Genomic DNA, 25,791 nt, shown 5'->3' with positions numbered 1-25,791 from the left:
CTCAGCTTCATGGTCGCGACTCGGGCCCTTCCTCTAGCGCCAACTGTTGCTGGAAATTGGACCCGGGGGCGACCGTCGGCCGGAAGGGGGAGGCTCCGCCGCCTGAGTGGCGAGTGACGGTCCGTCGGCGGGTGGCGTCTTCCTGGAGACCTGCAAGAAGCCGGCGCCGGAGAGCCCGGCGCCGGCCCTCCGATGCTTTTGTCAGCACAGGGGCAATATGTGGGAAAATGGACCGAGAGAGAGAGAGAGAGAGAGAGCCCCCTTGAGTGGAGAAATACTCCTTTTATAGGAAGAGCTAGTTCACCTGTGATGTGACAGAGTCTGTCGTACGATCAATCTTTTAATGCCCGATCATGTAGGTCAATGCCATCATCGCAGGAGATTAGGCCGGAGCCCAAGTCGTCATGGAGCCATGCCGTCATTTATGGGCATGTGAGTTTGCCGTGAAAGGCTTGGTGTCCGTAAGCGATGGAAGCCATACGCCTTAATTGTTGAGTAAGCTGAGGGCCTGCGAACGCCATGCGCTTTGATTGTTGAGTAAACCGGGAGTCTGCACGACTCATATACGTCGGCTATTGGTGAAGTCAACACGTAATCTCCCGACTAAGCTGCGGGAGGACGTGGCCTCAGGATATGGTTTGGGCGTTCTTGGGTTGGCCAGACTAAGTATTGCTAGGTCGGACCCCGCCCAGGGGGTCCGCTCGGCTGGCTCCTCCTCAGAGGAATGCGCTCGGCTGGCTCCTGCTCGGAGGAATGCGCTCGGCCGGTTTCCGCGCAGGGGCTTGCTTGGCCGGCCCTCAGCCTGCTCGGCCGGCCCCTGCTCGGCGGAACGGGCTTGGCCGAGGATGCGGCAACACTTTTCCCCCCTAGCGGAAAGGTCTGTGCCTTATAATGAGGAGGTGCAAATCTTTCCTCCAGAGAGCCCTTTTGTAGGACAAAACCGTGCGGGCACGGAGATACTCATCAGGCGAGCCTCCGGAGCGGGGATACTCATCGGGCGAGCCCCCGGGACCCAGAGCGGACAATACCTCTGGAAGGGACGCGGATGCTTTCCCTGCTCGGTCGATGTGCGGGCTGGTGCCGGGGTGCAAACCCCGCATCAGATGGCGCTAGAGAAAGGGACCCGCCCACGCACAGACCTTCCCACTAGGGGAGCTGTGTTGTGGGATGGGGTTCCCAGTTTAGTCCCACATCGGCTAATCAGCGGAAAGGTCTGTGCCTTATAATGAGGAGGTGCAAACCTTTCCTCCAGAGGGCCCTTTTGTAGGACAAAACTGTGCGGGCACGGAGATACTCATCAGGCGAGCCTCCGGAGCGGGGATACTCATTGGGCGAGCCCCCGGCACGGGGATACTCATCGGGCAAGCCCCCGGGACCCAGAGCGGACAATACCTCTGGAAGGAACGCGGATGCTTTCCCTGCTCGGTCGATGTGCGGGCTGGTGCCGGGGTGCAAACCCCGCATCACTTATCATGCGCGCCTAAACCGGAAGCACCCAGTATCAGGATATACAAGATAAAATTTTTGAATTCAGCACCCTTCTAATCCTTCCATTCTACTTTCCATACACCATGAATATGTGGACATTGCACTGGTTCATGGGAATCCAATGACCGTGGACAACTATACAAATATACTAAAGAAAAGAAAAGAAAAAAGAAGTTAGCATTGATGGTCTATCTGGCTGACTCTCCACAAGTTCAGTAATCATCTTTTTCACCTTTGTATCTTATTCAGTGGCGATTTCGGATCCATCCAATGACTCTAATATTGTAGATACAACCATTAAGATAATTACACTGGTCGGAAATTTGGGAGCCTTACTGTAGGAGATAATACTTGTGCTTGACTATGCTGCTGCAGAATCACGAGGCATCCTTTCATACAATCGATAAATCAAAGCTGACCTCGACATTTGTGGCTCCCTCTCCAGGACCACAATCACGTCTTTGGCAGAGATGCGGCGTGCAATTTTTGGCAGCATTGTTGCTGAGCCCCTCCCAGATTTTCTCATGCCCCCTGAAAACATTTAAAGAGAACACTTAAATTAGAATACCACATTATCTCAGCATGAGGAGGGGATCCTCCATCTTGCAGTTCTTGAAATGAATTGATACAACGGTGACCTGCCTAGCAGCTCACTGTGCAATCCTAAACAAATATGAGAACCACCGGCTGGTTAATTATGAAGCTAAAGGAAACCTCTGAGCTAGGAAGAATGAATACATTACACTTGCCACATAAAAAAGCAGCAGGGGCGCCTCTTCTTCCAACTTCTTGTCGTTCACTTGAACTTCTTCCAGAGTTCGGCAAGGACTTGTTGCCTGTAATCTTATCTTGATGGCAACAAGAAGCCCCCTCCAGTCTCCCTTCACGCTTCTGCCTGGCCTGCTCAGCCATAAGTTGCCACTTTGAGAGAATATCATCCCCTCCAACTGCAGCTCGAGCAGCAACATTGGCAGCTGTGGCCCTGATTTTATCATCCTCCTTACTGATCTGCATGCAACAGAGTTCTACTGGGGGGAGAGAAGGCGAGAGAGAAGCACCAAACAAGGTCCATGAATCTCAACCATTACCTTGTGAGTCTTGGAACGACCTTCGTCTTTGTGCTTGTCTCCATCAGCCCCCGTGTTCCCCTCCCCCTGCATTCAACAATGTTGAAAATTATGTCAATTAAGGTTCTATAAATGCATAAGCAGCAGTCGGTGATCCTTCACAAAATCATAAAAGAAAACGTTATGATGATTTAGTTCAAAGAGAAAACATCTCGACAAGGAAAAGATATTTAACTTGCATGCTCCATCTGAAAGCAGCCAAAAATCTCTTCTTTCCAAGTGCTACTTGTGAATTAATTTCGGTTACTAAGGATGTTCACATTTATTACAAGAACAAACATGTGCTTTCATTCTGCCATATAATCTTGCTTATCTTATGGATGGGGGAACTCGAGCAAAAAAAAAACCTATAAACCCATAAATCAATGCCTTAAATAGCTTTTGGGAAATCTAAAAAAATTATTGCAAATAAGATATATGGTGAAGATGAACATCAACGAACTTAGGTGCATGCATGTGCACATGCAAGTGCATGCATACACACACGTGTACATGAATGTATGGATCTTCCAAGTGACAATTTTTTCTACCAAATTTTCAATGGTTTTTTTAGGTTAAATATTATTCAAAGAAATACATCTGAATGGTACACTACTGTAAATATTAGAAAAGTAATGTCCAGTTGCTTAAACTAACTCTTTGATACTTATCTCTAAGGGCTCGTTTGGTTTGCAGAAAGCATTTTTCCTCCTAGGTATATGATTTCTGGGAAGCAGATTCCTGGAAAGAGGATGCCTAAAAAAGTACTTTTGGCATGTTTGGTTGATAATGGAAAAGTGACAGATTTTCAGAGTACTTATGTTTGGTTGAGCATTCAATTTTCTAAAAAAGTTATATGTAATTCCAATTATACCCTTAATAAAAATTAGGTCTTTAATGCCTCTTTAATGCTGAAGGGCTTTTTTGAAAAAAAATAAAAATAGAGTGATTTCCGGCCAATGGAAAAATAACTTTTCCATATTTCTCATGGAAAAGACTTTTTCATGAAATGTGGGAATCATATTCCCATGGGAATACGACTTTTCCGTCTCTCTCCTTTGAAAACTCCAACCAAACAAAAGGTATTTCATTACTTTTCTGTTGACCCTACTTCCTCCCCCCCCCCCTCTCTTTTCCTGCGAACCAAACGAGCCCTAAATAATCTTCTCTCTTTCCAAAATTCTATCCTTCTAAACCCATTTGAATTTTTGATAGATCTCTTTTTTACTAAATATGCATATACATAGATAATGACCCATGCAGACCAGCCATGGTCCAGTTATCACCAGTGAGGTGCACGAGCCTAATCAATCTATGTATCTCAAATCCTCTTGTCAAAATATTTGAGGAAATGAGCAGTTATAGCTCTTTTAACATAAAATGTGTATCCTGTCCCTACTATATAAAACATATAACAGCTGGGTCCTAGGATGATATGACAATTGACTAGTAAAAAAAAATTAGAACACTCCCAGAAGGTGGCAAAGTAGCATGATAATTGAAGTGGAACCCACTATTTGTTATATAGATATCATTATCAACGTGCAAATTCATCCAAGAAAAAACACTCACCTAGTTTGGATTAAGAGAAATAGAGAAAAGAGGAGAAAATGAGGAGAGATATTGAGTTTCTCTCATTTGGTTAAGAAAATAATGGAAAAAGTGGAGAGAAAGAAGAGAAATGGAGAGAGAGTTCACATCTCTCCAAACCCACAAATTTCTCTATCCAAAAATTGAGAGATTTGGAGAGAAATGAAACCAGAAGCTCAAACTAAGTTTTTTTTATTCCTATTTTTCCCAAAAAAGGACAGTCCTAATACTTTTTTTCTTTCTTGTGCATCCAAACAAAAGAAGAGATGTGTTTTATTTCCATGCCTCTTCCTTTCTTCTCTTTTACCTTTTTCTCTTCTTTTCTCCTCTCCGTTGTAACTAAACAGAGTGTAAGAGTACTCACTTCATTATGTTTTCGAAGCTTGTCAGCTTCTTCAGCCTGCCTTTTCTCCCACTCCTCCTTGGCTTTACGATTCATCATTGAAATTTGGCGACAAACATCTGAGGTACCAACAAGTTGGTGCCTTGTCTTTTCAATATCAATCCTCTACAAACATATATGAAAAGGTCAGTACGGGAATATGAAAGCAACTCAGACCAACGAGCAAAGCAGTAAAACTTTACTTGTTTCGATAGTCTTATCAGATTGACTACTAATCCCCGCAAACGTTCCTCCAGGCACTAAAGAATGAAAATGAGTACGATCATGTAATCAAATTACAACAAAAAAAAATATTGCTACAAAGTCTCACCATTGACAGGCAGTGCTCCACATCACTGCTAACGCTCTGAATACCACATTTGGACACTGCCACAGACGCCAGAAATCAATCATTCTTTTCACATCTAGATCAATTTATTCAGTGGACAATGATGGTAACTGGCTCCGAGGTTAAGAGTAAATACTGATTTTTGCTATTTTTTTCTGAAGAGGGCCCTTCTGCAGAATTAACCTTTCTTCTTCTTTTTGTACCATTCTACGAGCTGTCTCTGAAGCCTGACTCTCCTCCTCGGGAGTAGACAAAAGTTGCTCTTCTTCTTCCTGTCATCCAATTAAATATCATTTCAGTCATGAATTCATGAATTAGATCATTTTACATTGAACAATGAAAACCAAAGAAATCATCGTACCTTCAAATCAACTCCACTGACAGCCGTAACATCATTGAGCTGTTCAATGCTTTGGGCAAGAAAAGCTCCAGAAGTCTTCTGCTTTTTGCTGTGTGACATCACTCAAAAAGATTCGCATAAGGAGATAGAAGAAAGATAGTAAGATTTAAATGACTTAGATCTGTTAAGTACCAAAAAATGAGAATCACCTCGACTGGGGAGGGGAAGTTTCTAGCACTTCAAGTGGTTTTTTCTGTCCAACAGTAATCTTCTTTGGAGGGGTTTTCGTAGCAGTTCCTGCAAGAACTGATGGGGTTGCAGATGAAATCTGAGAGTGCATCTGGTTTTACATGTAACAGAAGGCTCATGTTAATTAAACCATATATCTAATAATCAAGGGTGCAAACTATAGGTACTTCATTGCTCATGTAGCAGAAGTTTCGTAATGATGATTGGTTAAAGCATGTAAAATGCTACATAAAGTAATAGTGAGCATCCTGAAATGAAAAATATTTACACAAAGGTTTAAGGTCTTCTGCAGACATTGAGTAGATCAAATTGGAAACTATTTTGGCATGACAAAAGCAGTATATGCAAATAAGGAAAAGGCAACTAAAACTAACAGCTTAAAGAATATACATTGAATTGCTTAACGAATAACATAGCTTATGGTCATGAACTCAGAATGCATGTGGTTCCATAGTGAGGTACTGACACAAAGTCCAAAATAACATACTATCACCATTCGTCCTCCACAGGTAAAGCTTTATCCAAGAAATTGCTTTGTTTATGAAAGAAGCCAGTTTGCATTATCTTGGGATCCAAAAGCAATGTCACAAGCTAGAGCAAAATCATCTAAGTTGCTATACAATGGAAAATCACAGGGTTAGCAGCCTGGTGGATCATACAGACTGCTCTTGTTTGAGCTTTCTGTTCCTAAAGTTGTTTTGCCAATATTTGGCAATTTACTAATAGTCCCTTTCGTCACCAAGGGATATTTGTCTTTGTTTGATGGACTCCTTGTACCCAATGATTTGGACCAAGCTTCATACATACTCCCATCATGTTGAGCTGAAATGATAGCAGAAATGTATTTACTATTTAAAAAAGAATTTCATTAGCCAAGAAAATAAATAGGGAAGGCATTTGTGATAATTTTGATTGTGGCAAAAGAACTATAGTCTGATGCAAAAAATGAGGAAGAGCTTCTCGGTGTTGATTAGAACTCCTATTGCTGGATTCAACTCTGCTAAGAGAGAACCTGAAGGAAGAACTGACTAAATTTGGAACACCTTGAAATGATCACCAACATTCAATGCAGGTCCATATCACTGATTGCAAATCTTATAATTGGAACCATGATGGCTTATTTTCTATTAAGACTTCCTGTAAGTTCAGGTGGTCAATGCAAGAATCAGCCATTTGTGGAGCTAGTCCTCAGAATATTTAACCATGCAAAATGCAATTCTTTCTTTAGTTGCAAAATGAATAGAAGCTTTTTGACCTCTATGTATTTTGATTGTCATTTCTCCTCAAAAATGAGATCAGCTCAGCTTAGCAGACACTGTTATCAAATGCTTGTGCTAGACCATATGGCTAGAGCTCCTGGCTTTATCATATTGCTGGCATCACTCATGCTTGGTTAAAGTTGTTTCCTGCTTTAAATATGGTTTATCTCTGTTTTCCTGGACTTGCCAATGGAAAACTTCTATGCTGTTTTGCAGACTTCTGGATCTCATTATCATCTCCACCATAGATCTTGTCATAAAGTTTATGGTATGAAGGGGAAGCCACACATTCCCTCCACATAGCACTAGATTTATATAATAATGACAGCCGGGTGTTGTACTGCACCTTTCCTTGGCAGAAAGAGCAAGGAATATAAAAAACTCAATTCAATAGTGGTTTGATAACAGCTACTTTTTCCATTGATATGATATTGGACTGAAACACCTGATTTGGTGAATATAGCACCATATCAACCATGAATTAGGATAGTTTGTGGTCTTGATACCGAATGGGCCCTAAACTAGTGTGAACTAGCCCTTAATAGGCCGAACCACTTGGAATTGAGTAGTTTGGGTGGTTTTGTCCCAACCTAGGATCTCATCCAAAAAGGTTAGCCGGAAGATATTATTTGAGTTCCTTGATCCTCTATAAGACCCAAGATTTACCTAGTGAATAACTGATGTGGAACTAAACACACGCCCACAATGTCCTCACATACTTCCCCCGTTTAAGCTCTGATGTCTTCGTTAGGCTAAAAGTTCAAATCTAATCAAAAGCACCACGATCGGCCTGTGGTCGGTCCCAATGAATCCGTGTTGCAGTGTCCCCTAATCCATATAGGTTATGGGCTAGGTCCACTTTGATACCATTTGTCAAACCAAAGACTCCACCCAAAAAGGTTAGCCGAAAGGTATTATTTGGATTCTTTGATCCTGTATAAGTACCCAAGATCTACCCAGCAAATAATCAATCTGGAACTAAACACACGCCCTCATTGGTCCTTACATGTTTAGTACAGTAAGTGCCTGGTTCGAGCCTAATTAACCCCTCCTCAATAATTGAGGAAGAAGAGGTTGCCACACCCTTTTCTCCCTCTATTTTATTGATGAGCATCGTAACAGAGGAGAAAAAGAGGAGATGAGAAAGAGAGGGAGAGAGTGGAAGGGTGAGCAGGGAGGGCATATCTTTAGTTCAGCAAGGTATTTTCCTAGATACCCTTTTTCATTTTTTTTAATCCCATAAATAAGCAAAAAAGTGAAAAAAACTAAATCACACCAAAATTTTCTACTTTTGCATGATTTTGTGCTATATCATAGATCTTAGTCAAATCCACGCAATGCTATTTTTTTTTGATTTGTTATTTATTTTTATTAAAAATATTTTTAGATAAAAAATAACAAAAAATAAAGGAGATGTTAGATTTCAAAAATTAGTATCATATTTGCAATCTAGCATGCTATCCGCTGTTTTTTTCTAACAATAATTTGATTAATTTTTGATATATTAATTGCTTCTAAAATAAAAAGCCAAACTTTAGATTCCTAGATGAATTTAAGCTATTAGTGCTTAATATGGGCAGAAAAAAGCCAAGTCTTCATGTTTGACTAGGCATCATCCTTCTCAGTATCTGTGAGACTATGGATCAGACCTTGCGCAATTCTTTTTCAAATACCCTTCATTGTACCCAATGGCATAGAAATATCAACATGGCCAACATGTACAAATAGCCTACCAGGATCTCATGTGGGCATAATACTGAAACTGGAGTCAAGTCCCATAACATGATGCATATGTGTATGAGGGACATCGACACAACTTGGAATTCAACATTTGCATGCATATTTCATTTGCAATTTTTAATATAAGTATCTTACATTTTATATTATACTTAGTTAATTTAATATGTATATAGTCACACTATTCTTTAGGCAACGCAACATAAAAAATTAAAGTATATTACATTTAAACATCAAAAATAAATCACAAAATCCTCTTTTCCACTCGAAACTAAACAAAGAAAGCTTAAAAATCTCGAAACAAAGAATAAAAAATAGTTTTTTTGTGTGTATAGTATAGGTTGATGCATTACGATAGTAATATCATACCTACTAGTCTCCCACTGATACGTAGTTCGTATGGAGACGACGAAACCTTGATTTTTTCACATCCATATACGCATGTACATGTAAGATCACATCAGATCAAAAATTTGAATGCAGGATGTTTGGAGAGCACTTGAGTGGAGAAAATGAAATGGTGCAGAAGAAAGGAGTCTGATTCAGACAATAAAATCTGAAAAACAAAGAACGAAAGAATTATTTCTTTCCAAAATCTGTGGTTCTAAATTTTTCAGCTTGTGTACTAGTGGAAAAGCACAAAATGAGCTGTCCCTTTTCCCCCTTCCAACCATGATCACAATATTCATGCTAGGGTCAATGTTTTTGGGACACTATGCACTTGTGGACAGTGTCTATAATCCAAATATATAATGCTTGAACTGCCAAAAAATAATGGTATACATAAATGTCAACAAACAGACTAAGTTGACTAGCTGATGAAATTTTCTTCAAAAAGTTATATTTTTAATAAAATAATGAAAAGAAGAAAATATATGATGCTTCATAAAAACAACAGCATTAAATAATAATTCTGACACCTATAATTGTTAAGAGTTAAAGGGTCATCATTTGCGTAAGAGATTCTATTAGTTGGAATTCTGCATATGTATGTCATGTGGTATCTTGTTGTGTCCAAGGTTTGCCATCTTGGTACCGGTTCTCGTAGATCCGGTACTGGTACAATCCTATTATAGTCTCGGTATGCCGGAAACAATATCCAGTTCGGCATACTAAGTGTCAGTACGCCTCTCATACCACGTACTAGTTCAGTACTTGCATGGTACGGTACAATAGTAAAACTTGGTTGTGTCCAAGTGTCAAAAAAGATTCAACACTCGAATATTCTAGCAAAAATGAAGCATCAAGGCTAAACAATCTAGAGCAACTCTTTCAAAAACTGAGATTTTTTCTTCTAGTATATTCATTTAGTTTTCATTTTTCCCTGTAGCTCTAAAAGTAGGCAGCAGCAACACTAAAAGTTACATGTTCAACTCGTAAAGGAATGCATCTGCATATCATTTAACTACAATGGACGAGGTATATGCCATGCATATGAAGACATGAATTAAAGTGGTCTTGACTTCCATAACTTCAGTAACAAACATAAGAATTACAACTTAAATAACCTTACTTCTAGTTGTGCAAGAAATATTGGTTCTCAAATGCTCATTAGCACTCTTATCATGTTTCAAATAATAGGACTAACACTTTTTAGACTAATAAATTCTCAACTAAAAATATTTTTATTACGTTATGTATAAGTCCAAAGCCCCCTGCAATAGCAGCAATTGAAGTTCCATCCAGCTAATAGCCAAACGATATAAGCAGACAAAATAACCTAACCTGCATTATGGAAACTGATTGACTTGCCACTGAACCTGAAATCAGATTCTGTGTCATTGTACTTGTAGATGCAGATAAACCCACTCTAGATAACCTTTTTTCAAGTGTTTCATCCTTCATATGTCCAGATGTTGGACTCCCTTGGTCAGCATACTCTGATTCAAAAGAAGAACCTTTTGAAGCTCCAACTTGACTCTTGTTTTGAGGTTCAGCAGACTGATCAACTACTTCTTGCTTTACAAAAGGGAAGGGACTGTTTTTCGGATTTTTATTTAGTATATTAGCTGTAGGCAGCTGCCATGCATTTGGATTTTTCTTATGTGCTGATTGGTTTGACAGGTAAGACAGAGAGTCACCATGCAGTCTTTTGGTTTCATTTGACAAATTTTGCATCTCACATTTGGTCATATTCACTGCATTCATGGGCTGAGTGGACCTTGATTGTGTTGAAACAACGCCCTGAGAAGCCATAGCTTGCCTCATTTGTGAATTCTGAGGTTGAGGCCTCAAAGAAGTTGCTGCAGCACCAATAGAAGGCCTTGGATATGTACAAGCGTCTAAATTACTAATTGAGTTTCCATACATAGAGAAAGATGTTTGCGGAACTTGTAACTGTTGCCGTGACTTTTTAACTGCTTGTGATGAAAATGTTGAGATTTCCTTCTCTGGACTGACCACATTCATGCTGGTCGAAGGAGATGGGGCAGAATGCATCCCCTTGCAATCTGACATATTTTCAATTTTTTTGGACTTCCTACCGGTGTTCTCAGGAGTTGAGAAGCTTGTATCAGTCTGCAATTGAACAGTTGAAGCTGAAGCATGATGCTGGAGAGGAGATGATTTGTCTTCTTTCTGATTCTGTGATGAGGGCATGGGAGGGAGTAATGGAAACGTTTGAGGTCTGATATGCTGGTTAGTACCAGAATATAGAAGTTGTTGAGAAGAAGCTTGAATCTGTGGGTTACATTGGTTCTGATTTACTGCCTGAGCTTGTTGCTGCTGCCAGTTTCAACAAAAGCTAGTTATTTTGTGCATCAAGTATATTGCTATAAACCATACCTAATTAGCCTTGACCCATCTGTTCAATATTGACTTCTTGTGTCACCATTTGGTCTAATCATCCTCCAACATTATCAAGTTGATTGATGCTGTAAGCTTGTACAAAATCTTTTAATCTACTTGCCTGCATTACTTGATGAGCTGCCTGTCTAAGCAACTGGTCCCCAACAATATTCCCGCTGGCCCTTACGAAGTCTTCCGTGGAAATTTTGTTGTTCTGAGGATACAAAACAATGTAGTATATGGTGAGGATGTTCCGAAAGAGAAGAGTAATTCAAACAACAAAATTATTTTCTGCTGCCCCAAATAATACTTTCTAATCCATCAAAAAATTGATCTAGGATTTTATTAAGATTTAAACGGAAAGACATGGTAAAACAAATTTTCATTTTTTTTCCACATATTATGCAGACAAGTCATGAATCATATCTTTAAACTATATATCGTATAAATGGTTCTCAGTTATAACTTATAACAATGTTTTGTTTCTATTATTTAAACTCCAACGTTGGTCCAAATTTCATCAAATCTTTTGGCAAATCTCTGTCTTGCCAAATCTATCCTTAACCCAGATTTTGTTTATATAATGTTCCAGCTAAGATCTAGAGTATATGTGTAAATGTAACTGTGAGTTAGAAAAGCCCACCGCCAGTTTATCATATACAGCCTGAAGCTGCATGAATCTATCTTTATCAAGGTAAGGCTGTAATTTTGGAAACAACGTATATAATGGTATGCTATCTGCAACCTTAATCCACTTAATGAGTTGTTTGTTTGGCTAGCAGTTGGGGTTTCCTGACTATTTAACTGCTGCATCATATGTTGTTGGCTCTCTGAATGCTGAGCTCTATCCTGAATTATGCAATATGACGAATTCTTCTCAGAAATGTTGACCTGATTTTTGTCAAAAAACTGAAAGGGATTGTTTTTGATCCGTTGTTGCTGCTGATCATGGTGCAAATTCTCCTGCTCCAACACTGGCTGATTATGCCCCAATTGTCTATTTTGTTGGAGTTGGTCTTCTGCACCAAAATTATTCTGCATTGAACTCGCATGTGGTAAATGTCGCTCTATGGATTGGAACTGCTGATATTCTTCTTCCAGTCGAATATTCTGGACAAGATTTTTCTCTTGACTGGAAGTCTGCCACTGTCCAAATAACTGGCTTGACGTAGAACTATGCCCTTGCAACAATACTCCTGTTGAATTCAAATAAGAAGGTCAGAACAGATAACAACATTGTATCCCTAGAAAAAAAAGCAGAAGTTCTAGATTTTTCGATTGTCTGAAGCGAGACCCTTAAAAGAGAATACAAGACTGTTCCCCACAAAGTGCAAGCATGCTTCTGAACTATATAACATCTAAGTATATGTAGGCAGAAGGAGCCAGGAATGAACGGATATCTGAAAGGCAATGAGAAAATACTAATATAAAGAGAAGTGGAGAAGAAAAGCAGGGAGTGGGGTGGGGGGGGGGGAGGGGGAGGGGACATTTTGACAGCTTGCCGAGTAATTTATCATTGGTTGCCAGACAAGTCATGTTCTCTTTGTTACATAAGTAATCTAATATGAAAAATATGTTCTCTTTGTTAGATAAGTAATCTAATAGCCTAATGTGGGATGCAACTAAAGTTTGGGAGAGGGAGCAGCACCTTCTAGAAGATTTAGAAAAGTTTAAGCAGATTTATGATGGTTTCAGACATGGTCAGCACGTACCGTACCGGTAAAGAAGAAAGAAGAGAAAGAGGAGAAGAGGAAGAAGAAGAGGAAGAGGAGAAGAAGAAGAAGAGAAGAAGAAGACGGTTCGAAATACCTCGGGCTAATCCCCTCCCGAGCACCCCGACGCGCGCGCGCCCTCCCAACGGTTCCTTCCTTGCTTGCGGGAGAAGGAGGGAAAGAGAGGAGGAGAGAGGGAAAGAAAGAAGAGGAGGAAAGGGTTCGGGAAGGAAGAATAGGAAGGGAAGGAAGAATAGGAAGGGAAGGAAGAAATCTTTTTGCATGCAGGCAGCCCGCGAGCGGAGAATCGCTCGTCCTGCACGCGATTCCACGCGCAGGAATCTCGATCCCGTGCGGTTCCCCGCGCCCGCGCGGGGGGACTCGCGCGGGGCGTGTGGGGCATTTAATGCCACTCTGTGGCTAAAATATGTCCGTGCGCATTGCTCTCTTTTTTTTTTGGTTCCAGTTCGGCACGTAAGTTTTAAAGTTTTAGCATAACCTACCAGTTATCAGTCAATGTAGTCATCAACGGGGCAGATTTTAGGATTTCTTGGATGTTAAATTGTAAAACAGTTTGAAAAACGTAGACCCTTAATTAATATTAAATCCGATATAAAAGTTAAGATCCCCATTCTGACATCCGACGCACGATGATAAAGAATCTGAAGCGGACTAATAATCTAATATGGCACTTGATTATTACTCAATCCTACACAAATCGATGGCTACATGCAATAAAGACATAAGTTTACCAGATCTCCAAAAGAGATAGAATCAGACATTCAATTGGGGTATCGCAAATACCGGCATTGGAATCAGAGGGCTCGGAGGCGGAGGGAGCACCGCCACTGATGTCCCGGTTAAGAGCAGCGGTGAACGCCTCGACATCTGCGCCCGAATGCATGCTCTCGTCCTACCAATCCCATGGATCATATCAAGAACAAGTAGATCAAACAACATCAAGAAAACCGCAAACTAGACTAGACGGAGAATTCAAATTCCGATTTCAAGGTAATGAGTTCTTTTGAGAGGGGGGAGAGAGGGAGAGACCTCGTCTTCTTCCAAGAATTTCATGATGGAAGGATCCATGGCGGACGGCTGGATTGGTGGAAGAAATGTCCGTTACAGATGGGCACAAGAACCCAGAGACGAGAGCTTCGAGCTCGTAAACCACAAGGGACACCGGGGAAGCGCCTTATATAGGCGAGGAGTCCGGAGGGCGTTAGAATCAGCTCCCGATTCTGGCGGCAAGGCGATCAACTTAAGAGTACTCATAAACTTTATATGCGACCGTCAGATCTGCCGTCCATGTTTTCCACCAGAGTTGTCTTGTCCGGTCATTTATACATGTGAGGCTACGGACGGCTGATTTTGGCCCGCATATAAAAATATGCGGGCGTTCAGATGCAGCGTTCGCCGGTTCGGGCACCTTGGAGGGGACCCAGTTTTTATCATCCAGGGAGAGCATCTCATCTCACATATGCATCCATAAGATGATAAAATATCAAACAGGCTCTCTCCTCCGCCACCATGCCACTTTTTTTTTTTTTTTTTGGCTAAAACGAGCGAGTTATAGTATACGGGTAAAATCAGCAAATAAAATATCACGGAGTGTCATAGGCAGCTCTCCCTCTCGGGTCTACAAGGTACCACCAGAATGGCAGGCCATATAAGCAACCACCTAATCCACAGCCCTGTTGGCCTTCCTGAATATATGTTTGGCTTGAAAGGCCTTCCCATTCCTGCCCATCACCCAGATGTCTCGAATCAAAAGGTCCCCCTACCGCTCAGGCCACCCTGAATCCAACCGATCACTGTGGCCGTATCACCCTCCAATATGATTGAGCTGGCCTGCAGGGCATGCCATGCATGGCGAAGACCCACCCAGGTAGCTCGCAGCTCAGCACCGGAAATCGAGGTGTCAGATAGCTGATAGCCACTAGCCGCCGCCACCCTCGAACATGGGTCTTTGATGACAAAACCCGCACCCTCTCTACTTCCTCCATCTAGTGCCGATCCGCCGAAATTGACCTTGAGAAAGCTCGGGGATGGAGGCTCCCACATAAAGAACACCGTACATGGTTTTACCTGAGCAGAAAAGGAGTCCCAGATGTTCCAAACTGTCAAAGACCACCTTTAGAGGTACCATGACTGAGCTCCGCTACTTGTACCCCAGCACGCTCCACCACAAACCTCGAAGACAAGCTGCGTACACCAAAGGTCCAAGCGTTCCTGGCTAACCATATCTGTTAAGCAATGTAGGTGGCTCCGATAGCCACCCGGCGCTGCTGGGGGCAACCTGACCAATGCTGGACAACCTGCACGAACTGGTCCCTCTGATTCTAGGCATCCTGTGGGAACCTTGAAAGCCGCCAGATCCTCCTCGCCCATACACACTGAAACAACACGTGGTCTACCGTCTCGTCGACCCCACACGTCGCATACCGAGAGGGTATCCTCACCCTCCGTTTGCTTAGCATCGATCTCGTCGGAAGGCGATCCCAGACCACCTTCCATAGAAATAACACCTGTCTCGGGTGTAGATCGAACCGCCGGACCCAAGCATAATCAGGGCCTGCCTCATGCTCCTGCTGAAGGGCTTGAGCGACATCCCCCATCCTGACTCTGGTCTTGCATAACGACTGCCAAACCCGAACATCCAGTACCATACACCTCGATACCGGGAGAAGCCGCACACGCTCAGCAAGAGGCTCTCCGAACAGCTGCCGCGACCTGTCACCATCCCACTCTCCCCTCTCAAGACAAGAAGGTCACACACCCGTAGTCCGTCGTCCACCTCTATGCTAACCATAGTCAGCTATAGCCTCAAGGGTAGGGCATCCACCCATGTATCCCCCGCCACATCAATATTCCTCCCATCACCGATCAGCCATCTGGTATTTTCCAAAGCAGTTGGCAGATACCTTTCAATCTCACGCCATATAAAGGAGACTGTCCATCTGCACCGTATCACACATGCAAACCCAACTCGACTATATCTGGCTACCATGATCTGATTCTAGAACCCATGTGGCTCAAGAAAAAACCGCACCGTGTGTCGGGTGATGATCGCCTCGCGCCTCACCCGGAGAGACTGCACCCCAAGGCCGCCCTCCTTGAAAGGTCAGCAGACACTCTCCGAGGCCACCAGGTGCACCCCATGGCCCCCTCTATACGAACCCTAAAGGAAGCTCTGAAGAAGCCGCTCGATCGCGATCAACACTGTCTGCGGACCACTGTGTTGGCCATAAGGTATACGGGCACAAACTTAGCACTAACCTAGCCAACGTCAGTCTGCCCATCTTGGAGAGAGATGAAGCCTGCCAGCCCTCCAGCCCGCTTTGAACTTGCTGCACCAAGCCAGAGCACTTCGAGACTCGCAGCCTCCTTTCAGTGATAGGTACCCCCTAGATAGCTCCAGACCCCCTCCTACTCCGACATCTCAAGGATCCCCCTGATCTCCCGCCTGGCTTTGCGCTTCATACTCGGACTAAATGAGATGGATGACTTCTGGACACAGTACTCCACCAGCACTCCTTTGAGGACCTGTGCATCCCTCGCCCGCCACCATGCCGCTCTATTCTCGATCTACCTCACATTCTTCGCCCCATGCCCAAATTCTCCATCTATTTCGGTTCTCTCGTCACAATTGTTCTTGCCACCCCCACATGGGCAGATGCCTTGAAATCTAATGCCCTTTTCTTCTGGTCCACTGCATCCGGCTTGGAACCGATCTGATCAAACCTACCTCCATTCCGCAGTTGAATGGAGAGAGAGCCTGTTGCTCAGGCTTCGCCGGAAGAAAGAGGCCTCGACACTATTGTCTTGTTGGTGACCAACTCTACAATGATCTCATAATTGATTGATACATACCAAAGTTATTGTTGATGTATGTCTTATGATTTATTGATACACATAAATCTCAAATTGAGGTAATACGCATATAGTTTAAGTCAATATTTTTCTAATATATAATAGATCCACACACACATATATGAGCCAGCCTTCTCGATATGCTGCTATATACCCAACAATTCATAGATGCATGCCTATTTGGTGCCGATGCATAACACATATTCAGGCGTGTGCGTGTTCTTGGTATGCTGCCATATACCCAACAAGTTATATATGCACATCTATATGTTGATACATATCTTACGCTTTATTAATACTCACTTTAAATCAATATAATATAGAGTAAATAATTTTTTTTGTTAATACATAGTATATATCCCAGCAATGCAACCTCCTTCGTATTAGTATTTCATCTTTGCTAGCTTGATTTGAGGCAGCTTCTTAAGGTCCTCAACGATAGGCCACATATCAAGAATCCATGCTATTGTTCATGGTATCTATTAGTAGTATCTTCATCTTGACCCCATATCAAGCCACATATCAAAAATCCATGATTCTAGAAATTTTAAATTTTGAATTCAAAATTTTGAATTTAAAATAGCATAAATTTAAGATTGATCCTAGAGATTCATTTGTTGTTACTTTCTATCTTTATATCATCCTACTTATAATCTCTTGTATATTCTCAACTATAAATATACATGATAACTACCTCATGAGAGTAGGTATAAAAGTTTTTCACAATACTTTTCTTTTCCACATATTCTTCTTTCCCATATGGTATCAGAGCCTTCAACCTTTGCTATCTCTATGGCATCCTCTTCCAAATCCATGCCTACACCTACCACTCTGCCGTCAATTGCTGTTCAACTTAACAAAGATAATTTTATTACTTGGAAGGCATGTATTCAACCTCTTTTAACAGCCAACCGACTATGAAATCTTATCGATGGCACGACCTCGCCTCCACCTCCGGTGATTGTCACAACTTCAAATGATGGAACAATAGAGAAACCAATCTCTAATCTGGCATTTGAATCATAGCTTTTCCATGATCAAATCGCTTGGGCATGGCTCCTCAACAACATATCCAATGTGATGATGGTTCATGTTATCGGGTTTCCATAAGTACAAGATGTTTGGCTTGCTCTTGAATGACTTTATGGCATCCAGAGTAAAGCACATTACAGTACTCTTATGATGGATTTTCATGTTATTAATAAGGGCTCGCTCTCTATGAAGGATTATCTACAAGAGGCAAAGTGGATTTTTGACAACTTGGCTACCATTAATAGACCGAAATTGCCTGCCAATTTACGCCATCAAATCTTGTTCGACCTTGGTCTAAAGTACAAACACCTTGTCTTTACACTCTTTATCACAAAAATTGCCCCTAGTTTTGAATAACTATATGCATTCTTTTCCAACATGATACCCAACTAAGACTCCAAACTTTCAGAACTCATTCGGCTGTAGGTGGAATTCCACCTACTATAAATTATGTACAAAAAGGCAACCAACGAGGTCTGCCACAACATCCCCAGCAACCAATACATAACTCATTCAGATTTGTCCAATCTTCATCTTAGCTCCGACCGCGGTCCTGGCCAAGTTACCATAGGAGATGGTTCAGGGTTTGACTATAAAAACTATTGATCACTCTCTTTTACACATTTCTACTCATTCGTTCCAACTTAAGAACATCTTACATATCCCTCAAATCACCAAAAATATTTTATCTTTATCTCAATTACACGTGATAATTTCTGTTATTTTGAGTTTCACCCGGACCATTTTTGTGTAAAAGACCTCACCTTTACTCAAACCCTCCTCAAGGGCATGCTTAAGGACGGAGTTTACTGTTTCTCACTTGGGAGTGTCATCAAGAACGCTTATGTTGCATTTGCTGCTTCAACTAGTATTTCTCAATTTGTTTGGCATCAAACGTTTTGGCCATACTTCTATGCCCTTTGTTTCTAGAATTCTTAATTAAATTATGTCAGAATTTTCATGACAATAATTAAGTTTCAATTTGCTCTGCATGTCAATTAAGTAAGAGTCACTCTTTATCCATTTCACACTCTCAATCTAGATCTTCTTCTCCTCTTGAACTTGTGGATACTGATATTTGGAGGCCTTCTCATGTTCCATCGCATTTTGGGAATCAATACTATATATATTTTTTAGATGATTATAGCTGTTTCTCCTAATATTATCCATTGAAAAACTGTTTTGATATTTATCATGTCTTTCGTATTTTTTGATTGCATGTCGAAATTTTTTTTTACAATATAAAATCAAATTTCTCCAAACTGATTGTGCTTGTGAGTTTCAACTGCAACCGTTTTCAATAAAAATTGAATGGTCATGGAATTGGTCATCGCTTCTTATGCCCCCATACCTCCCAACAAAATGGGACTGTGGAGCGCAAATATTGCCATATTGTAAAAGTAGGTCTTGCTTTTCTTGCCCAATTTAATCTTCTTTCTAAATTTTAGGATATGACCTTTGAAATAGCTAATTTCATCATTAATCATTTATCCGCACGTACACTCTATTTTACTTCACTTTGAAAAAATATTTAATAAAAAGACAGATTATAATTTTTTTTTGTGTTTTTGGCTCCTTATGTTTTTCTTGCCTTCAGTCCTATAATATAAATAAATTAGAATATATTGTTCTCTTCCATGTGTCTTTTTTGCTTATATTATAGTTTTTCATGGGTATTGGTGCTATCATCCTTCATCTGGGCGTATTTTTATATCTTGTGATGTAATCTTTAATGAGACAGTATTTTCTTATGCAAAGAACTCTTCTAGTGACACTCCCAAGTCAACCAGTAGCCCTTCTAATACCTTTTCTTTATCATGGCCAACACCAAAGCCTAATGAACAGTTAATATCGACCCATATCAATCCATCCATATCTCCAGCCCCAAGTCCTCAAACTCAACCTAGTTCGTTACAAACACATGACAATGACCCAACCATGATATATGATCAACATTTTATAGCCATTGCTGAACCTGTTGCTCCTGAACCGGTGACTTCTTTTTCTTATATTGGTGGACATCATATGGTCACACGCTCCAAGGATGGCACGCTCAAGCCACATCGCTTTAGCACAAAATATCCTTTGGCATTTGTGACTTCCACTATCCCTGTCGAGCCCACGTGCTTCACACAAGCTCAACATGATCCTTAATGGCGTGAAGCGATAACAGATGAGTACAATGTCTTGCTCTCTAATGACACCTAACTTTTAGTTCTATCCCCTCATTCACGACATGTTATTGGCTGCAAATGGGTGTTCAAAATTAAAAAGGCAATTTGATGGCTCCATCGAGCGCTATAAAGCATGCTTGGTTGCTAAAGGCTTCGATTAACAAGAGGGTGTTCATTATGATGAGATGTTCAGCCCAGTTATTAAGCTTGTCACAATTTGCACTATTTTTTCTCTCGCAGTTTCTTAAAGTTGGCCTATTCAGAAATTAGATGTCCAAAATGTGTTCCTTCATAGACATCTTACTGAGGATGTTTATATGAAACAACCTCCTAGTTTCACTGACCTGGACTATCCCACTTATGTTTGCAAGCGACAACATTCTCTTTATGGTCTTAAACAGGTGCCATGTGCTTGATTTCTGCGGTTGAGCTCTCACTTACATACTCTTGGTTTTTATTGGTCATAGGCTGATGTACGTCCCACTTTTTATCAAAGACATCAAAGAATATGTGGCACTTCTTCTGGTTTATATAGATTATATTATTCTTACTAGTTCTCTTACTGCTCCATTAGATGACCTTTTTTTTTTCTTTACAAACTAAATTCACCAGGCTAAGACTACTATTTCTGGACTTCATCTGACCTAATTAAAGTATATTTCTGATATTCTTCTCAAAACCAACATGAATGGTCCTAAGCCTGTCTGGACACCTATATCTACTAGGTTCTAACTTTTTCATTTTGATGGTGTGCCACTTTTTGATCCGACTCAATATTGGAGTGTGGTGAGTTGAGTATATGTCAATATCTTACTCTTACACATCCTCGTCAATATCTTACTCTTACACATCTTGACATTGCTTTTGTAGTCAACCAAGAATGTCAGTTCATGAATAAGCCTGCTTCTATACACTGGCTTACAATCAAGCATATTCTTCACTACTTGAAGCATATTATCGACTATGGTATTTATTTAACCAAAGGCTCATCCTCTTTTTTTCATGCTTATTTCGACACCAGCCCTACCCTCCTCTATCACTGCCCACCTCCTCCACCTCTATGCCACCATTGCCACCTTTGGCCCCCATCCCGCCCCTTTCCTTCATTTTCTTTCCCTCCTCAAACCTGCACCATTGCCCGCTTCTTCTCCATGCGTGCCTAGGTCCTCACCATCGGCAGCTTCGATGTCGACCTCTTCCTCCAGAATACCCTCATCTCTATGTACATTGAGTGCTTCGACTTGGCGTCGACTTGCAAGGTGTTCGACGGAATGTATATCAGAGACATCCTACTTTCCCCCCAAACTCTTCCCCAAACATAAGATTCAAGGTTCCATTTCCTTATAGGTCAATTGCTTGCAATTTAAGTCGCAATGCAACTTGAGAGTTGTAGTGCAACTTCAACTATAGAGCTCTAAACAATCTCTATATTCAGCCAAAATTGTATATGGGAAAAGAAAACAAAAACAAGAGGTTGAGCATATTGCATGGTATGACCTCTTCTAGAGTGATAATGGATAAAAATAGAAAAGGCTAGTCGGGAGAGAACAACATCAACAGAAGGGTTAAAGAACTTAGAGAAGATCAACTATAGATAGTATGCCTCCCATCATCCTTAGATATAATTTTGTCATACAATCTCTAAGCTTTTTTATTTTCAAGCTTGGTAAAACCTCATGAATCATTTCTTGTTAGGTATGTTGAAGTAGCTTGTATTTAACTGCTAATTACCTCTATTTGCATAAGAGATTCACTTTATTAATATTTGCAATTTATTGACATAGTTGAGATGAGGTTTAAAACATATCAAAACTTTTGTATCGTATAGTTTATCTTCTTTCCTTGGAACATACCTATTTTTTATTGTACATTTAAGTAATTTTTGGATATTGCAAATTGCTTGTAATTTAACAATACCAAAGTCAATTGTCAATTCTTGTCGATAAATGACAAGGTACAAACAGATGTAGCTGGTAAAATCTTTAGGGTTTGGGGTTGGAATAGGAGGAAAGAGGGCAGAGTGATTAAGAGGGAGAGAAGAGAGGGGGAGGGAGAGAGAATAGAGGAGATAGCGAAAGAGAGTGGAGAGAGGAGAGAAGAGAGAGGAGAGAGAAAGAGAGCAGAGAGTGTGGGGGGAGAGAGAGAGAGAGGAGAATGGATCAGGCTTGAGGGCAATACCGAGCTGGGCCAAGGCTAGACCTGAGTCTAGCACAGAACTTTTCAGGCTTGGATTTCAAGCCCAAGCCCCACCCAACTCTTCTCGGGCCAGATCTGATGCCTAATGCCTGCCCGATTTGATAGGCCTTGGGCTAGCCTAAGCCCATTTCTAGCTCTCATAAGAGTTAATTGATACCATGGACCTAGCTTCGTTTCTTGCTCTCACCCGGATTTCAGTTGGGACATATCCTACACTAGTTCTTAAAAAAAATCAAATGATGACCCTCTTCACAAAAGGAGAAGAATTACTACTAGAGGTGCAATTATACTTGAACTAAAGCAACGGGCTTCATCAGTTTACTGCAGTTAAGCATGCTCGGGCAAGACAATAAAAGAGCTGCACTAGGATGGATGACCTACAAAGGAAGTCCTCATGTTGCAAAAATAGTCAATGGGTTTCCCATATTTTACATCAAAGAAAAAGAAGATACAATAAAGACTAATTTTAGCACAAAGTAGATGATCAGCTCAAGCATCAGCCATGCATTGGTCAGAAGATGTACATAACAGACTGAAGGTTTTAATCTATCAAGGTACCAAATGCCATTGACTGCCGAACTATAACGTACATTTGCAATCTATGAAGGTCATGCCATCTTGAGGCTCAAACATCGGACGAGCCAGGGTGGCTGCTTCAGCCCATCCTGTTTCATTCCTTCTTCAACATTAAAGGGACCGTCCCTCTCATTTGGAAAGCCAAGGTTTATGTCTTGCGCCTGCTGCAGCCTCCATTCAAGGCCTCTTGATTTCATCCCACTCGACTCGGTTGAAGATGAGGAAAAACTCGTTCCTGACTCGGAAGTAAAAGGAGTTCCATCTCTCTTCTTCCGGCTGCCTCCTATGGCCAGCGTTAGCTCTACATCGCTCTCTTGTTCAATATCTAACATCACCTCTTCTTCAGCATTTACTATGTACTCTTCTGCTGGGAGTTCCAGATTAAGAGGCCGATGAGGCCTTCTGTGTTTTTGTTTCTTCAGCTTAGTATTTTTCATATCACTCATCAGTAGCTTCTGAACTCTATACAAGCGATGGAGTTCATGGACCTGATCCGTATATAAAGAACAAATATTTAAGCTTTCAGACTTGGACAGAAAATGGCCAAACAGGTGAAGGGAAGAGGGGAGCTCAGCTGTGGAGAACCTACCTGCTGTCTGAAGGTTTCTTCATGCTTCAGGATGGCCATTTTCATTCGTTCTTTGTGATCATAGTTCCTCAGAAACTTCTCCATCAGTCTTCTGTGGACTGTCTATTGGTGCCTCCCTGCGGCCAGTCACAATTTCACAATTTGGTTTGCGTATCTCCGATTAGTACTTTGCCGAAGATGGATGTCAATTAGATGTCGATTTGTTGCGATTATGCTCGGTAGCTTTCGATTTTGAAATGCTGATCGAACCCTGCACGTATTCAGATTCAAAGTCATGGACGACGATTGTCTGGTTTTAGCACTTAATCAGATGCCTCATGATGATTGCAAAGATTGGAACTGATGGCCAAGATAACAACATAAAGGAAAAAGCTCAGATTCTATCTGACATTTTGAGCAGAGCAAAGAGATGGTGATAAAATTACAAAGTTATTCTGACACTTGGCAATCCACTTTCAGCAATGGTGTGCTCCAATGAGATAGGTTTACAATATTCCTGCTAAGGTGTTTTTCCTTCTTGGCTATACTTCTCTAGTTTGTTGCGGCAAATTCTGACTTTATAGTAGACAAACTAGATTCCATCAATGGCATCATATGAGTAAGTGCAGAGAATTTCTTCATGTTCTGGGAATCTCATTCATTCATTAAGTTGGTTGCTGGATGTCATATGATTGGGAGGAATAAATTGTAGTAGTGCAGCATTATATAAATTATAGATTCTATTTCTGATGTCCTAATAAATAAGGGAATGATAAAAAGTATGAGATGGAGAAAAATTCAAATGTCTATTATGCATCAAAGTAAGCATAATGGAGCAACATCTTCCAAAGTAATCCAATGCCAAAAGTAATTATAAGCAATCATGGAAAGGCAGCCAAGCCTGGATGTAGTGAGATGCAAACCTGTTGAAAAACTTCAGACCAATTCCATGGTACCATATCTTCGAGATTTTTGGGATTGCCATCTTAAACTTGTCTTAGGGATTAAAATTTACATGATCAGATGCATATCAGCTACTTCGTGCAGTCTCCAGGAACACACTGCCGTTAAAATGAATAGCAAAACAGATCTACCAACATAATTCTGCATTGCCAACAAAGGGACAGCAAGTCCATTTGCCCGATTAATGAGATTAGCTAAACTTTAGGAGTGGTTGTTTTAGGTATTCTAAAGTAATTGGCCGCATATTTTTGGCTTGTCATCTGTTTATCAGTAGGGATATTGTTATATGTTGAAGGAAAAGTGGCAAGATTGCATTAATTTCTTTGAGTGCGTCTCTCTAAACAGAAGTCAGGTGAAGAATCCACCATCTTGCCAGTACAGAAAACACATTACTTCCAATAAATTGCGACGATTCCTTAGGTCACATAGCAGAGATCCATAATGGATGGTGAATTGTGTACATTCAGAACACATATTTATAAAACATTGCAAGAACTATTGCTTACCTCGATGATAATAATGTTAATAATAACAAAAGTAGTAGTGATGATAATAATAAGAGTAAAACTAAAAAGAAATTAAAAAAAAATCAAATAGGTTTTAAATATGGAAGGCATCATAATAGAGAAGCCTCTTCTTTCTTACTGAAGCTTAAAACTATACAGGAAGAGAGTATCATCCGAAGAAAACTGCTTTAAACAAGTACATGCTTAAAACATCTAAAAATAAAAGAGAAGTTTTGCAATCACTTCCTATATGATTAACATTCTCTGCACAAGCTTAATAAGAGAGGAATCGAAAGAGCTCATGGCCGATGAAAAGAGGAGGAAGATATAAGAGTAAGTAGGCATTCTCACCTGTAAATATCTATGATTAGCTGCTATTAGCTATGAAGAGGGAGGGGAGAACATAGAGCTGCATCAATGAAGAAGTCAAGTCTTCCTCATTCTCATATTCTCCCTTCGGCCACAGTTTACCTTCGGATGAAAACAACAATCTTCTTATTCCCAATCCAGTGAGACAGGAAGTACATAAGGTTCCTCCTACAGGCTCTCAGCAGAATATTTTAGTGGGCTCCGAGGGCATGCCAAAGAAATCCCAGTCTCCTAGCCATTGCAGTTCAAGTGCATGAGGGAAAAGATGTCCCAAACAGTGCCAATAAAGTACAGGACTAAAGTTAAGTAGACCTACTTGTTATATGTTGCATTGGAAAATTAAGGAGCACTAATCCAGATAACCATCAAACAGAACAGCTAAACCTGCGATGGTAAACTATGTCCCTGGAACTCTAATGATCATTACCAGTTGTTTCAGTGTCTCATGTGGATTAAGATTCAGTTCTTGTACATAGAATTTGGCAGGGGGTGTAACACTTCCACATGAGAATATCTTCTATGTTTACAATTGTAA

The 25,791-nt window shown here is 40.9% G+C and overlaps 2 protein-coding genes across 2 annotated transcripts; both read right to left on the bottom strand.

Moving 5' to 3' along the window:
* Window positions 1-1,555: 1,555 nt before the first annotated feature.
* On the bottom strand, window positions 1,556-15,390 carry LOC103700906 (transcription initiation factor TFIID subunit 4b-like). Its single transcript, XM_039114673.1, has 16 exons — window positions 15,193-15,390; window positions 14,884-15,087; window positions 13,804-13,912; window positions 12,179-12,483; window positions 11,931-11,987; window positions 11,409-11,501; window positions 10,226-11,224; window positions 5,465-5,595; window positions 5,277-5,364; window positions 5,052-5,187; window positions 4,898-4,953; window positions 4,770-4,826; window positions 4,549-4,692; window positions 2,577-2,636; window positions 2,232-2,496; window positions 1,556-2,019 (listed from the first exon to the last, which is right to left on the bottom strand). The coding sequence occupies exons 1-16, from the start codon at window positions 15,388-15,390 to the stop codon at window positions 1,850-1,852; spliced, it is 3,072 nt and encodes a 1,023-aa protein (XP_038970601.1). The 3' UTR covers window positions 1,556-1,849.
* A 7,257-nt stretch (window positions 15,391-22,647) lies between these two features.
* On the bottom strand, window positions 22,648-25,557 carry LOC103700813. Its single transcript, XM_008782691.4, has 3 exons — window positions 25,239-25,557; window positions 23,440-23,689; window positions 22,648-23,338 (listed from the first exon to the last, which is right to left on the bottom strand). The coding sequence occupies exons 2-3, from the start codon at window positions 23,521-23,523 to the stop codon at window positions 22,883-22,885; spliced, it is 540 nt and encodes a 179-aa protein (XP_008780913.1). The 5' UTR covers window positions 23,524-23,689; window positions 25,239-25,557; the 3' UTR covers window positions 22,648-22,882.
* Between the last annotated feature and the right edge of the window lie 234 nt (window positions 25,558-25,791).

The sequence above is a fragment of the Phoenix dactylifera genome, chromosome 16 (assembly GCF_009389715.1).
Source record: "Phoenix dactylifera cultivar Barhee BC4 chromosome 16, palm_55x_up_171113_PBpolish2nd_filt_p, whole genome shotgun sequence".
Taxonomy (NCBI): domain Eukaryota; kingdom Viridiplantae; phylum Streptophyta; class Magnoliopsida; order Arecales; family Arecaceae; genus Phoenix; species Phoenix dactylifera.
The sequence above is the reverse complement of the archived record's forward strand: the minus strand, read 5'-3'. Positions and strand labels throughout refer to the sequence as shown.

Coding starts and splice junctions, on each gene's coding strand:
- LOC103700813 (XM_008782691.4), bottom strand. CDS start 23,523: ATGGAGAAGTTTCTGAGGAACTATGATCACAAAGAACGAATGAAAATG. Junction 23,339..23,439: donor AAGAAACCTTCAGACAGCAG/GTAGGTTCTCCA, acceptor TATACGGATCAG/GTCCATGAACTCCATCGCTT.
- LOC103700906 (XM_039114673.1), bottom strand. CDS start 15,390: ATGGGCGAGGAGGATCTGGCGGCTTTCAAGGTTCCCACAGGATGCCTA. Junction 12,484..13,803: donor GCCCTCTGATTCCAATGCCG/GTATTTGCGATA, acceptor TGAATTCAACAG/GAGTATTGTTGCAAGGGCAT. Junction 4,827..4,897: donor TGGAGCACTGCCTGTCAATG/GTGAGACTTTGT, acceptor TTCATTCTTTAG/TGCCTGGAGGAACGTTTGCG.